The sequence below is a fragment of the Odontesthes bonariensis genome, chromosome 5, assembly GCF_027942865.1.
Source record: "Odontesthes bonariensis isolate fOdoBon6 chromosome 5, fOdoBon6.hap1, whole genome shotgun sequence".
NCBI lineage: Eukaryota > Metazoa > Chordata > Actinopteri > Atheriniformes > Atherinopsidae > Odontesthes > Odontesthes bonariensis.
In genome coordinates this window covers 9104434-9119966 of record NC_134510.1, presented here as the reverse complement: position 1 = coordinate 9119966, position 15533 = coordinate 9104434, and the positions used below count along the sequence as shown (strand labels likewise).

Sequence of the window (15533 nt, the reverse complement as noted above, 5' to 3'; positions counted from 1 at the left end):
TGGGCACCATAATTGTTTTCTGTGTATTGGTTATAAACTGCATCCCTAAACTACATTATATTGTTTTTGATTAATTATAACTAAAAATTAAACATCTTTTAGAATACATGCAACCTCTTTTTAACCATATTTTTTTTTTTTTGTGATTATCTTTTTATTGTATATTTCAAAACATACATCAAAGAGGTATCAAAAAGGCACCTTTATGGATAGAGTACAAAATAAAATTAAAATAAAAAATACAATACAGAACGTAACACACTCAGCTCGTGCTGGCAGCAAACTCAGAGACAAAGTATTCATAGAAGGTCTTTAAGGGCAGCAGCTATGCTCATTCAAGGGTTTACAGTGGTTTCCTTTGCCTTATTAATCTTTGCAGTTGTACCTTCCAAACACAATCTTTTTAAGATTTGTGTCTGGGTGTATCCATTGCTGCAATATAGTCTTCTTAGCAGCAGTGAAACCTGACATCAATACTCTTTTTCACACAGAGAGAACTGATACATTGAATCATCATTAAGCAAAAGTCAGCAAGGGTTCAAGTCAAAGTCCAGTCCTGTGAGACCACGTAACATACGGGTGACATAGTCCCAAAAGCGTTGAATAACTGGACAGTCCCAGAACATCTGCAGGAATGTACCAGTAGTTCCTGTGTTACAGATGCTGCAGTGAGGGTGGGTTATGTGTTTCATGAGATATCGCTTATAGGGTGTATGATAGAAACGCTGAATAGTCTTAAAATGGATAAGTACATGACTAAGATTTTTAGAAGTAAGGCAAAGATTTGACCACACTGTTTCCCAATCTGGTTCGAATACCAACCAAGAAAGTTCCAGATCCCATTTTGATAGAATCAGCAGAGGTTTCTGAACGTTAGTGAGTAAATTGTTATAGATTCTTGAGACTGCACCCCTCGAACACTTAATGGGATTAATCCAACAAAACATTGGGTGGTCGTTTAAAGTAGAGTTCCATGGGACACCATAAGCTTTCATAGCTGAACGCAACCTGAGGTACAAGAGGAATGAGAAGCCCGGTAAATTGTATTCTTGTTGGATATCCTGGAATGTGCGCAAACCATTTGCATCAAATAGATTGGAGAAGGTGAAAACACCTTTGGATGACCACAGAGGATAAACAAAAGGTTTATGATCTGACAGGAAATAAAATTTATTCCATAGTGTTGATTGCTTGAATAGTTTCTTTGAAAGACCTGATGCTTTTTCAGCACTGCTCCAAGCAGCTAATGTTGAAGAAACAATGCTACCCAACTTAGGGTATGATTTGCGATGCCCCACCCCAGTGAAAGGTAAATCTTGGAGCCTATGAGGATGCACTAGAGCAGATTCTATGCTTCTCCACGGTACTGCACTTTCAGTGTCTGCCCAAGTGCGCATTGCTCTGATTTGAAATGCCCAGAAATAAAGTTTAAAATTAGGAAGTGCAAGCCCCCCTTCTAATTTTGTGCGTTGCAAGACACAAAAACGCAATCTAGGTTGTTTGCCATTCCAGATGAATCTAGATACTGCTGAGTTCAATTCTTCAAAATATTTTGGCGGAGGTATGCATGGAATCATAAAAGACAGGAAGTTAAGTCTAGGTGAGACATTCATTTTTACTGTACTTATTCTGGCTTGCATTGAGATTTTAAGATTAGTCCATCGCTGCAGATCAAGTTTTATTTTCCGGCTCATCTCACTGAAGTTCATGTGGATGATCTTTGGCAAGAAATCTGCTATTTTAACTCCAAGATAAGTGAATGATTTAGTAAATGCAATGTTGGTAGGGAGGTTAATATGTTGTGAGATGGTATTAAGGGCCATTAGAGATGACTTATCCCAATTTATTTTGTAACCTGACATAGTACCAAATTGATTAAACAATTCTAACACGCTTGGTATAGATACATTTAGGTTTGAGAGATACAAGATTATGTCATCTGCATACAATGATATGTGATGATGTGAACCATACAATGTGACAGGGGAAATAACTGGACTCTGTCTAAGGGCCTGGGCTAATGGTTCCAATGAGAGAGCAAAAAGAAGCGGTGATAGAGGACAGCCTTGACGGCAAACCTCTTCTAAGTGGGAAAGGTGCAGAATGGGAGGTGCCTGTTGAGATGGAGGCTGTGGGGGTTTTGTAAAGGGTCTGGATAGTACCTATAAACTTAGAGCCAAATCAAAGTGATGCAATACGGTCCATAAGTAGTCCATTTCGAGTCTGTCAAACGCCTTGAGCGCGTCTAGGGAGAAAACTGCGCAGGTATTGGGATATGTGTGGGCGTGTTCTTAACCATATTATTATCTTAAACTTTTAGGAATAGAGAGATTTTGGAACTTGGTTTGGACAATGAGGATTCTGAGCACGAAAATGACGAAGACACCAATCAAAGTAGGACAGTCAACTAATGAATAATGATCATTTTGAAACATATCTTACTATGGCATACACTTTATTCTTAACCCAAACACTGTAATGAAATAGCTTTGTTCTTCTTTTGCGTCAGGTTCAACTCTGCAGGACAAGGATGAGGACCCTGTTCCGGCCGAGACGGGTCAGAACCACCCCTTCTTCCGTCGTTCTGACTCCATGACCTTCTTGGGCTGCATCCCACCCAACCCCTTTGATGTTCCTTTGGCAGAGGCCATTCCACTGGCAGACCAGCCCCATCTGCTGCAGGTCAGATTTGCAGCTGAGCCTGTCTGCGACTGATCAGATAAACCTGGTCATAACATGTGTCCTGGCTAATCTAATCACAAGTGTGCAGCTTTTAGCCCAGGTGTAAACACGCTCAGGGCAAAAGAAGCATATGATCATCTTTGACAGTGTTGAAAAGAGAATAAAAGTTGTTTAATTTGGTGGCAATCTATTGTAAACTGAAGAAATAAACTATTAATGAAAACGCACTCTTAGTAAGGATGAAATTTTAGCCATAGCATGTGAATTGTCCATTAAAATTAAAACGGGATTGACTACATTTTGAATGAGGTTTTTTGACAGCCATGTGAGAAAAGTTGCCTCTGTCGTGTTTTATTTGGCAGCTCGTTCATGCTCGAACTATTTTCTTAGCCACCTCACAGCCGTGGATAAACTTCCGCTCAGCAGTTGAATCTGACTTGCTATACTCCACACCACTTGATGGTTCGGTGACGGAGTAATATCAACGAACATCAAGTCTTCAATAGAACTCAATGGGATTTACAAAATGTCAAATAAAACACGACAGAAGCAACTTTTCGCAACAAAATTTGATATGGATTACCAGTGCACACCAGTAACCACTCCGGTGAGTTGATGATGATTTTGAAAACGGACGTTTAAGGTGCTTTTATGGACCTTTTTAGACATGCACATTAGGAATGCAAATGATTAATCGATTTTAGATTAATTGTCGATCAAGAGGTTGCTCGAACAAAATTTATTAATCACGATTAATCGTAAAAAAAAAGAAAAAAATCACGATTAATCGCTAGAGGGCGCTACTGTCTGTAGTAACTTGAACAGAGCGTGAGAACGAGAGGTGAACAGTGATCCCTCGTGAGATGTGTTCAGTGAAGGGACCAGGGTTGAAGACAAAATGAAGCGGGCGAAAAGAAGTGCTGTGTGTGACCATTTCAACATTATTGATTCAGGCAAAGAAGTCAAATGTTCGCTGTGTCATGCGGTATTGAAATACAACAGTTCAACTAGCTCACTCAGTTATCATTTGAACACCGTGCATGGAGCTGTCCTGCATGGCACCCGTGCACCTGGTCAACCTACAATCAAAGCTACACTGGGAAGGCGAGCGTGTGATGAGAGAAGGGCGGAGGGCATTACAGAGACCATATGCAGCATGATCGAGAGAGATTGGATGCCAATCAACACAGTTGACGGTGTAGGATTTCAGGATCTCATTGCGATCCTAGAGCCAGGCTACAATATCCCTTCCCTTAATTTATTTCTTTTTTTAAAAACATTTTTTATTAAAGAATGTATTTTGTTAAACCATAAAAAACATGTCTGCTTTCTTTTCCTAATGCATAATTACTTGAGGAATATGTAATATAATATAATACAATATAATTATCATAATATAATATAATACTTTTTGAATTCAGTGTTTTAACTAGCTGATATTTTTAAAGGCCCTATTGAAACACTGAAATTCAGGTGAAAAACACCGCTTATCAATTAATCGTAAGTCGATCGATAAGATCAGTCAACTAATGATTAATGAATTAATCGATAATTTGCATCCCTAATGCACATGACTTGCCATTCTGAAGCAGGTTGAGAAGAATCAAAATTAGGCAAATACCGGAGACGGCAGTAAACATCAAAAAAGCGGTGAGGGGGGTTCTAAAACATTGCAGACGACTCAGAAAAGATGCTTAATGTTAAAAATACCACAGTTATCCTTTAAGAAACTTAATGATAATCAGCCAGATTTTCTAAAATGCTGCCAGTTATTAGTTCTGACATTGTTGTTGCTGTTCATCTGGCGAGTTAATCAGATTTAACTGTCCTCAAATTACGTGCAATCTGGCTCGATCCAATTAGTATCAACCTTTATAATGACCAAATAAGTGCAGAGCCTTCTGTCCAGCAACAGTAGAACAAGTTAGAGGTCTGTCCGTGTGTCTGTTCCATGTACCAAGCAGTCATTAACTTGACTCGTTACTGTTGTTTGTTAGCTGCCATTGCATAATATAAATGGCCAAAACTGTTGTTTGGCTTCAACTCCATTTTGCTTGTTCTTCACCAGCCCAATGCCAGAAAGGAGGATCTGTTCGGGCGTCCCTCTCAGGGCTTGTACTCTTCTTCTTACATGACAACCAAAGGCCTGGCTGAGGCGAGCATGGACAGGAACTGCCTGGAGGTAAACATGGGCTCCTCTCTACCCTCCCCCTCTCAGGTATACCACCCATCCTCACTGGACAAACGCGCTGGCAGCTGTTCCATGCATAACAAACACCACTGAAATGTAGAAGTAGCTGCACTTTATAAATGTGTAAATAAAAAATAAATGATTGTCTTTTTGTGTACACAGTCAGTGATATCAGAGCGTAGTCTTTGTTTCATTTCCATTCTGTCATCACATCGTCATTATCTTCAAACATCAGATGACACACATTACCAAGGAACAACTCTGAACTCTGCTTAAACAGATCCTGCCCACGAAGATGTCTTACTCAGCAAACCTGAAAAATGTCATGAGCATGGAAACTGGCCAGCGGAGCACTGAGAACCAGTCAGTGGGAGAGCAGGAGCTGGAGGCTTCGAAACCAGGCCCTTCTCCTCATGACCTCGCTGCCCAGCTGAAAAGCAGCCTACTCGCTGAGATTGGCCTCACTGAAAGTGACGGTCCGCCTCTCCCTTCATTCAGGTGAGTGCCAGTCGATCAAGTGGCTGTAGTTATAGCTGAAATATCCTTCAGAGAATGTAAATTTAAACAAGTTCATCTTTTGTCAGAGTAAAACCCAGCACTCTTTTAACAGGCTGTCATTTTTCTTTGACTTTACTTCTATAAAAATCAGTTTAAAGAATGAAATGTTGGTTGTCCTCGGTCTGTCCAGGCCTCACTGCAGTTTCATGGGGATGATGATCTCACATGATATGCTTCTTGGCCGCTGGCGTCTGTCACTTGAGCTCTTTGGTCGTGTCTTCATGGAGGATGTAGGAGCTGAGCCTGGATCGGTAAGTTTTTATTTTCACTTCATTCAAACTAACCAAATATAAGTAATACCATGGGCTGATTAGAAAACTGTATTCAGTATATCCACATAACCAACAAATATGAAGAAGCATGTTCATACTAAATCAAGTGCTCATCTGTTGTGCTAATATAGAAAGTCTCTCACATCCTAGTGAACAATTTTATTCAATCTGCAATTATGAAAGCATCTGAGTAATAGAGCGTCAACTAACAAATGTTAATTACTTTTTTTATTCCAGATTCTCACTGAGCTTGGTGGATTCGAGGTAAAAGAATCCAAGTTCCGACGGGAGATGGAGAAGCTAAGAAACCTGCAGTCCCGTGACTTGGCCCTGGAAGTAGACCGTGATCGAGACCAGTTAATACAGCAGACAATGCGTCAGCTGAATGCACACTTTGGCAGGCGGTGCACTACCACACCCATGGCTGTTCACCGGGTGAAGGTCACTTTCAAAGACGAGCCTGGAGAGGGCAGCGGCGTGGCCCGCAGCTTCTACACCGCCATCGCACTGGCCCTCCTCTCCAACGACAAGCTGCCCAACCTGGACTGTGTTCAGAGTGTCAGCAAGGGCATGCAGGCCAGCAGTACGTGTCATCACGATTATTATTCAAGTATGACAATACATAGAAACTACTGCATATTCTGGAAATTGATTTTATTGATATCTTAAGTGGTACTTGAGTGATGCTGAAAACAACTGTTGCTATATCATGCTGTAGGGATATTTTTGGCAAACAAACTTTATACTTATATTATGATGTTCCTTATGTTATTTTGTTCAGATCTAATGCAACGTCTGAGGAACCGAGACCGGGAAAGAGAAAGGAGAAGTGGAGGGCTTCGAGCAGGATCTCGGAGAGACCGAGACAGGTAACCTTCGCTTATACCCCTTTTCTTTTTAATTGGACGAGAAGATATCTGTGCAGACATCCTGATGCTGACGATGATTCATGTTTTTTCCCTGATACAGAGATTCAAGGAGGCAGCTGTCAATAGACACCAGGCCTTTCAGGCCTTCATCAGAGGGAAATCCCAGCGATGAGCCTGATCCTCTGCCTGCACACAGACAAGCCCTTGGAGAAAGACTGTACCCAAGAGTTCACGCAATGCAGCCGGTAATAAACCACCAACGTTTAACCAATGTCAAACAAAAAAACAAGCTTGACAGTACAAGGGGAAATTTGCATGAAATTGACTCCATAACTTCCTCTGTTGCCATTAGTTTTCCACATTAGTTTACATGTGGTTGATTCATTGAAGAAACTTGTCACTAAAAGTCTACCCTACAGACACCAGTCTGGTTTTTGTTGGATCTTTTCCCCCCAAAAGTATTTTGAACTGTAATGACTGCATTCTTTTGAAAGTTTTTGTTTGGATTTTGTATATTTGTTTGACCAAACTAAGGCTGACTATGTTTTTGTCCGCTCAGGCGTTTGCCAGTAAAATTACAGGTATGTTGCTGGAACTGTCTCCTGCTCAACTGCTGCTGCTTCTGGCCAGTGAGGATTCTCTCCGAGCCAGAGTAGAAGAGGCCATGGAGCTTCTCATTGCACACGGAAGGTAAATTGAGCTCACCAGACAGACCTAAAGGCAAAAGTACAGCAACAGGGGCTCCCCACAATTAGGTCCTCATTCGAATGACACAAAAACCTTTCAGCGAGTTCATTTTCATCAGAAAGTACTGCCTTTATATTGAAATTGTTCCATCGCTGGTGTTTTACAAACAATCTTAAAACTTTGGCATTTATCTTTTTAGGGAAAATGGTGCCGACAGCATACTGGATCTGGGTCTCCCTGAGGCTCCAGAAAAAGCCCAGGTAAACTCAGTATGTTTCCACTCTCTGTTGTTTTACTAGCTCTTCATTTTCTTGTAAACTTTAGTATGGTTTGGCATATGAAAATATTTTTTTTCCTTTAAGACTGTAAGCAGCATAAATATGCCATAATTAACGGTCGTCCTCCCCCTTTTTTTTTTTTTTTTAAATCAACGTTTATAGCAGCAGGAGAACCGGAAACGCCATGGTTCAACACGCAGCGTGGTTGACATGGAGCTGGATGACCCAGATGATGGGGATGATAACGCTCCTCTGTTCTACCAGCCAGGCAAACGAGGCTTTTACTCCCCTCGGCCTGGTAAAAATACAGAGGCCAGACTTAACTGCTTCCGTAACATTGGCAGGTAATGAGCTGACCAAGACCATTGCAATTCAGTTACTCAAGTAGTCATTTTAAAACCGAAGGCTGAATGTTGTATTTCTTTCCAGAATACTGGGGTTATGTCTGCTGCAGAATGAACTCTGTCCTATTACATTGAATAGACATGTCATCAAAGTGCTGCTCGGTAGGAAGGTAAGAAAAAACATGTTTAGTCATGAATATTTACAGCTTTTTTTTTTTTTTTTTTTTTTTTTGGAACCTGCTGCACAAAGGTTGGTCCTTCAGAATGATATTAATTCAACTACATATGATTTTTGTTGATGCAGGTGAACTGGCATGACTTTGCATTCTTTGACCCGGTCATGTATGAAAGCCTGCGGCAGCTGATCCGCCATTCACAGGCTGGTGAAGCAGATGCAGTATTTGCTGCCATGGATCTGGCCTTTGCTATTGACCTCTGCAAAGAGGAAGGAGCTGGACAGGTAACGGCCCATGTTGTCATTGTGTTAATAATAATAATTCGTCAAGTCAAAGTTTATATTTATTGCCAATTTAAAAACAATCGCAGTTGACACATTCTACAAACTTAATACATATAATCAACAGTCACTAAATCTGCAGTGAATATTAACTGAAATGGGTTTTAAGCTATCTTTTAAAATGACCGAGGGTCTGGGCAGCTATTGTGTGAAAAGTGAAGCTTGGGCACAGATTAGGAGCCATCACCAAAAAGGCTTCATCTCTATTTTTGAATCGGGATCTAAAAATGTCTGAGATTTAGACATGGATGGAAAACGTCACCAGTGTCAGGTTCAGCTTGTGCTGCAATATGTGGGTAAAAATGGTGAGGGTTTCTGAGTGAGAAGTCTTTGTTTTACCTGCTATAGAACGCGGTCAGAGCACTCTTGACAAATAAGCTAAGGTAAAAGCATAAACCAACTCAAACTTAAAAAATTCAAGAAAACACTAACTTTTTACACCAAATCACTCCTGAATCAAACGGTTGTTTACCACACTTTCTCAACCACAAAGCACTATATAGCAAAATGGTCCATTGTCCACTGTAATGTGGTCCAGACTGATGGAGATGTTAACAAAGGACTGTTACTGCTTTATGTGACACAATATTAAAAAATGATGACTAAGAAGCTGGAATCCAAGGCTTAATTACATTTAACTTTGAGTAGTAACTGAGTGAGGACAGAATGCAGGTGACTAAAGCTGAGGTGGAAAAGACAGTTTGCTTATAGACGTATGTAAAGTCAGTCCGATCGAGTTTGGGTGAGAAGGATTTGAAACTTTTCAGCTCAAACTGATTGCTCTCGACAGCATCGGATATCTCGAATTAAATGTCAAGCACTTTAAGATTAGATGCTGCCTTTATTCAAAACATGTCTACATTTAATCCATACTTAGAATTGTTTGGGGATGAGCATCCAAACAAATGTAAAGATGGCCCCAACATGGCAGGCTAAAGGTTTTAGAAATGTTCCATTGATGTGACCAGTCACAAACTGACAAATTTAGCACACTTATTTCCTTGTTTCTGTTGGAATTTAAGAGTGAACAGACCAACATATCACAGAGATCGGTGATGCCTTTTTATTTGTTCAGGTGGAGCTTCTGTCTGGTGGTGTCAACATGCCAGTAACTCCCCTTAATGTGTACGAGTATGTGAGGAAGTACGCAGAGCACAGAATGCTGGTGGTGGCTGAGCAGCCTCTCCATGTAAGTGAAACGTTAATTCCTTCTTCACTGGCTGTCAATTCAGGGTTTTCTTTTTGAGACAGATCCTTTGTCAAGCCATCAAAATGTGCATTTACTTAAATTCTGACTCTTGTTCAAAGGCAATGAGGAAAGGTTTGCTGGATGTGCTCCCCAAAAACGCGCTAGAAGACTTAACGGCAGAGGACTTCAGGCTGCTAGTTAATGGCTGTGGAGAAGTCAACGTTCAGATGCTGATCAGCTTCACTTCCTTCAACGATGAATCAGGTATGCAGTCCACGTCCCAATGATGAAAGAATAACTCTTTCAGGTTTTCACCGAATCGTATTGAGCAAAAACTTGTTTATCCAACAGGGGAAAATGCAGACAAACTACTCCAGTTTAAACGATGGTTTTGGTCCATAGTGGAGAAGATGAGTATGACTGAGAGGCAAGACCTGGTAAGTCTGTTCTCTGAATTTCTCCTACAACGTTGCTTTACCTCTGTTTGTTCTTGGTTTTTTTCATTTAGGTCTCCAGCACTCAAAATCTGAACAGTATTATCTGTAGAATTCTACCAATTTCATTGTCTTTGCCTCTTACTAGCAGCTGAACCAGGGGACACCCGGCACACAGCTGCCGCTGCAGCATAAAACTAACACAATTGTTTTTATTGCTGTAAGGGCTTCAGAATGTTGCATTTTTGACCATATTTGGAGACAATTCAAAAGCATTTTACAGCGGCACTCCAGGGTAATTTCAAAATATGGTCTCAGGGTGTTTCTCCCCCCCCCCCCTTAAATCCTCCTCATTCTTCTTAGGAAATACCAGTTGTGTGTGTGAGTGAATGAGCAGAGCTCATTCCAGCCTCTCACACGGTCATAAAAACATAGGTGGGAACAATTAAAACCGAGTGGGTTGTCATCTGTCTGTCCATCCAGTTAGCATCTCACTGTTCTCTGTTTGCGCCACACTTTGAGATATTGGTTCATTTGACAAAGAAACGAGCATTCAGACCCTCCTGTGACATGACAGCCTTGAGCTAATAATAATAACAGAAGACGGAGATCTCCTTCTGACATGAAGCAGCTTCACAGTTTCTAAGATAAAGATATGAATAAAGGAACGCTGTATATTTCTGTACTGTCATCACCCAACATTTGCTGGGACAGAATTTGTAGACTCAGCCACAAAAAACATGAATCGCTCACAAAGGCAACAACAGCATGATGCATAAACTACATCGTGACCTGCAACGGGTCTGCCAGCACCATAGTGAGAGGCAGGAATCCACTCATCAGGCTCCTGAAGAGCCTGACATGACAATAGAATGCATGTCATCCAGCCACGGTGTAACGGAGGAGCTGCCAATTCGCCAATTTGAATTTTAATTATATCTAATTAATTACAAATGAATGTTTTGGTAGCAATCTGGTAATTCTGCAGGCTAAACTCATCCAACTGCTCTTCTGTTTTAAAGAATGGCATTAATATTTAGAAATTAAAAAAAGTTATTTTGGCTTCTGTGTTTTAAAGAGTTCAACAGGACTTGGGATGTGCACGGGAATCGTCTTAGTGACACAGTTCTGTTTTGATGGAAGGACTTGACACAAAAAAGGAAGCACATGTTTATTAATGTCAGCCATTTGTTTGTTGGCCCTTTATTGTTCCTCTGCCCCAGTAAACCATGACTTGAGTATAACGGTACTTAATCCTAAAACGGTGACTGATGTAACCAATCCCTTATCTGCCTCTCAGGTGTACTTCTGGACCTCCAGCCCCTCTCTGCCAGCCAGCGAGGAGGGTTTCCAGCCAATGCCCTCCATCACCATCAGGCCTCCAGACGACCAGCATCTCCCCACAGCCAATACCTGCATCTCGCGTCTCTACGTGCCACTCTACTCTTCTAAACAGATACTCAAACAAAAACTCCTGCTAGCCATTAAGACCAAGAATTTTGGTTTCGTGTAGAGGTTCAACAAAACAACAAAAGTTTAAAAAAAGGAAAAAAAAAAAAACATGTTTACTGTTGTGTAATTTACCTAGCTCCATTTTTGTAGATTTATTTTTTGTCCAAGCAATTTTATGAAATTCGACATACTGTCGCTATCTCCCCATGTGGTAATATTTGTTTGTGTTGTGAACACAAACGGCTTATTTTTATTTCAATTTTTATCGTTTCTGTTTTCTCTTGTGTTAATGAAGAGGTATATGGTCCAGAACATTCCTGCATTGGCACTGTAAAATGTAAAGCCCTCAGCTCTGCTCTATTGGCTTCAAGCTTTTGCTTCCCAGGAATTGGGTTTGACAGAAAGCCGTCAGCCGGAAAAAAAAATAAAACCTAGCCAAAGATGACAGCAGTAGAAATATTTAAAAAGAGAAAAGACACACTGTGATTATTTTTTTTTCTTTTTCTTTCTTTCTTTCTTTCTTTCTTCCCTAGAAAAGTACTATCACTGACAGTTCACTGCTGCCTTTGTGGAAAGTCCTTTTTTTTTTTTTTTTTTTTTCTTGTACAGGGGGAGTAGGATATTTCAAAATAAACTTGGATGCAAATAAGTCGTCTGTGATTTTATTTGTAATGGAAGATAAGAGTAAGAGAATCCATTGTGCACGTAACACTGTTGCCCCAGCTGATGAGACCATTTATAATACCTTTTAGTTTAAATGAAGCTTTTGGGATTTCATTGGTTTATGTCGACTGAATTTGTAATATGCCTTATTTCACCAGTTTGATTTCCAGGTGGATTTGATACAGCGACACACATTATAGGGCCATTTAATCTAAAGTCTACTCAAATGTTAAATAGATTACTGGAAAATATTAGGGAAGTATTTGTGTAAAAGCCCTATTTTCTCAGGTTGTTAAGTTGCTTTGCAAAGAAGTTTGAGTCTTATTCAAATCTAAAGAAAAGTGTTGTCATATAAGCTTTGTAGGGCTGCATTTAAAAAAATAAAAAGCAATGCTTTCTTAAATTTGTTGGATACCTGCAAAATTCAAAAGACCGAAGACTGAATTTCATGGTAAAATCTGTGCGATACTCAGAAACTGAAACTGGTCAAGTAGAGTAGTTGGATTACTTTCACAGTTCAAATAATACGTTGTACTTACTTTGTTAAATAAACGATCCGTAATTGTTGACATTTTACCATTTCAGTGGTGTGTAAATAAAACAAACAAAAAAAGCTGCCGGTGTATCTTGTGCTCCTCCCAGCAGACCGCCACTCCTGCACACATCAGTGCGCATGTGCAGCTCACAAGCCAGACATCAGAAAGAATGATGTAGAGTCCTACAGTACTGCTTTAGTACCGAGAACGTGAAGATGCGTCACTCCGTATTATATGCTGGCCTGGACAGGAGTGCCATCGTTTTGAGGAGTGCATTTCCATTAATTACCTCTGCGGAAAGCCATTGTTGTCTGGTTGGATTTGGTTTTGTTTGATTTAATTCATCGATGTGTTAATTTAATGAAGTCATCTGTAGTGCATGTTATGTGTCAGTTTGAGAGTAAAAATTGAGACAATTTAGAGGCTAATCCTGCAGTGTGCAAGTAAAAAAACACAAGTCAAGAATTCAGGGTCAGTCCGTATAAAATGCAACCAAAAAGAGCAAGCGAAAATACAATAAGGCCTCCAAACAAACCCTTGCATGACACTAATTTTGCATTCTCTGAATTTGTGGGTGAAAAGGACCAGAGTAATCACGGTAAAAACGTGGAATTGCTTGTTGAAAGTTTAGTCTTCATTGAAAACCTTTATGTGCATGTGTTGACCGCTGTTCTGGCTAATGCACAGTAGAGAAATGGCAAGTAATGGAAACAAAACTGACACCTGCATACAGTATTTAGACACTGGAATTCTGTTATGGTATGTTGCTGCCTGATGCTCTTATTGTTCAAATTATTATTTTTTTTCTCCTACACTGTACCCCATAATGAATTTTTTTCTAAATACTTGTGACCCTATGACACTTGTGAAAATGTAATATTTAGGTTTTTTTATTTTTAAGAAACTTATAAAAGGTTTTCACCTGAATACTTTTTTTTTCATTCAAATTATGTATTCCTTTTAAAAAAAAAAATATTTGTAACTATATAATTAAACAAGAAAAGAACTAGAGAAGCACCAAAATAGGTGCATAAGACATTTTAAGAGCAAATGTATCAGACAGTTGTGAGGTGAAGCAGAACAGATTTGCCAGCAAGCAGAAACTTGGAGTCTGAAGGGAGAGCAGTACAATATCTGAGCATAAAAACAAGAAAGGGAAATTTATTTTTGTTTGTTTTGTTGTTCGTTGGGTTTTTCTAGTACTTTCAGAATGTGCAGTAGACAGCGGTAAGAGTTGTCTCAGTTTAGAGAATCAGATGATTTCCCAGTGGGTGAGCTAAAGCTGAAATTGACAGAGAAATGAGGCACAAGAAAAGTACATTGTATATTGTAGATATTCATACCATGTTACTTTTGCCTCAAACAATTATACAGAGTGGCTCTGCATAACACGGTCCATGTTGCCAGATGGTGTAACCCTGACTGTTGCAATGCATTGTGGGCGGTGTTGCTACATAGATATTCTTCAATTGACAAAGTGTAGTGACCAAGAAAACAAATATGTGTGTGATGAAGTATAGATATCCCCAAACTATCTCCCGCTCGAACCACAATTAATTTTTTTAGGTATGATTTGTTTTAGATGGTGAATATCAACTCTTTTAATGACACAGTTCTCTGTAGCTTTTACAGTGGCTTGCAAAAGCACACATACTCCTTGAACTTTTCCACATTTGGTTATGGCCACAAACCTAAATATATTTTATTGGAATTTTATGTGAAAGACCAACACAAAGTGGCATACAATTGTGTACAAAAAAAGTACAAAGAAAATTATACATGATTTCAAATTTCTTTTACAAATAAAAAAACTGAAAAGTGCGGTATACAAAGGTATTCAGCCCCCCTGAGACAGTACTTTGTGGAACTGCCTTTTGCTGCAATTACAGCTGCAACTCTTTTGGGGGTATGCCTCTACCAGCTTTGCACATCTAGAGACTGAAATTTCTGCCCATTCTTCTTTGCAAAACAGCTCAAGCTCAGTCAGATTAAATGGAGAGCGTTTGTGAAGCCAGATAGATAGATGGAGCAGCTACATAGATGCCTGAAGGCAGCTTAGTATAAAAAACAAACAAAAACTCAATTAATAAGAACATACAGTAAGATATAAGTGTATATATATAAAAAATATATATGTATAAAAATGTGCAATGTGCTCATGTGCAAACAGTTCTGATATGCATGCGAGTATGGGTTTAATCATCATCCTCCCTGGCCACCCAGTGAAGAGTTATACAGTCTCATGGCCAGGGGGACAAAAGAGTTTTTGAGTCGGTTTGTGGAGCAGCTCAGGGACAGCAGTCTGCTGCTGAACATGCTCCTCTGTCTCATCAGAGTTTAGTGTAGCGGGTGTTGTGTGTTGTCCAGGATGGACAGAGTCTTCTCCAGGGTCTGTCTCTCTGCCACTGACAGCAGAGAGTCCAGCTCTGTGACCGCCGCAGATCCAGCCCTCCTCACCAGAAGTCCACCACCATCTCCTTGGTCTTGGAGGTGTTAAGCTGCAGATGGTTAGACCTGCCCCATCCCACAAAGTCCTCCACCAGGCCCCTGTACACTGTCTCTTGTCCATCTGCAATACATCCAACAATCGCAGTGTCGTAGGAGTATTTCTGCATGTGGCAGAGCTCCGACTCATGCTGGAAGTCGGATGTATAGATGTGTGAACAGTACAGGGGAGAGCACGGTCCCTTGCGGCACCCCCGTGCTGCAGAACACGGTGTCCGAAGTGCAGCCGCCCAGCCTCACAAACGGTCTCTCGGTGAGATAATCCACAATCCAGGAGACCAGGTGTGCGTCCACTCCCATGCTGCTCATTGGAGTTTTCAGATCTTGCCACAGATTCTCATATGGATTTAGGTCTG

The 15533-nt window shown here is 40.3% G+C and overlaps 1 protein-coding gene across 13 annotated transcripts in view; it reads left to right on the top strand.

Moving 5' to 3' along the window:
- Positions 1–12632, top strand: part of ubr5 (ubiquitin protein ligase E3 component n-recognin 5) — a 42479-nt gene extending 29847 nt beyond the window's left edge. For 4 of the 13 annotated variants that reach the window (XM_075464779.1, XM_075464784.1, XM_075464781.1 and 1 more), the window contains 17 exons: positions 2321–2394; positions 2510–2682; positions 4751–4900; positions 5154–5371; positions 5562–5682; positions 5941–6313; positions 6485–6572; positions 6673–6817; positions 7132–7262; positions 7459–7528; positions 7700–7881; positions 7967–8051; positions 8186–8341; positions 9474–9587; positions 9707–9851; positions 9939–10024; positions 11322–12631. In XM_075464779.1, coding sequence (XP_075320894.1) covers positions 2321–2394; positions 2510–2682; positions 4751–4900; positions 5154–5371; positions 5562–5682; positions 5941–6313; positions 6485–6572; positions 6673–6817; positions 7132–7262; positions 7459–7528; positions 7700–7881; positions 7967–8051; positions 8186–8341; positions 9474–9587; positions 9707–9851; positions 9939–10024; positions 11322–11534 — 2524 coding nt within the window. In that variant the 3' untranslated portion in view covers positions 11535–12631. Of the gene's footprint in view, positions 1–2320; positions 2395–2509; positions 2683–4750; positions 4901–5153; positions 5372–5561; positions 5683–5940; positions 6314–6484; positions 6573–6672; positions 6818–7131; positions 7263–7458; positions 7529–7699; positions 7882–7966; positions 8052–8185; positions 8342–9473; positions 9588–9706; positions 9852–9938; positions 10025–11321 lie in introns of all 13 variants that reach the window. The other 9 variants (XM_075464789.1, XM_075464783.1, XM_075464785.1 and 6 more) reach the window with 9 other exon arrangements.
- The last annotated feature ends 2901 nt before the right edge of the window (positions 12633–15533 follow it).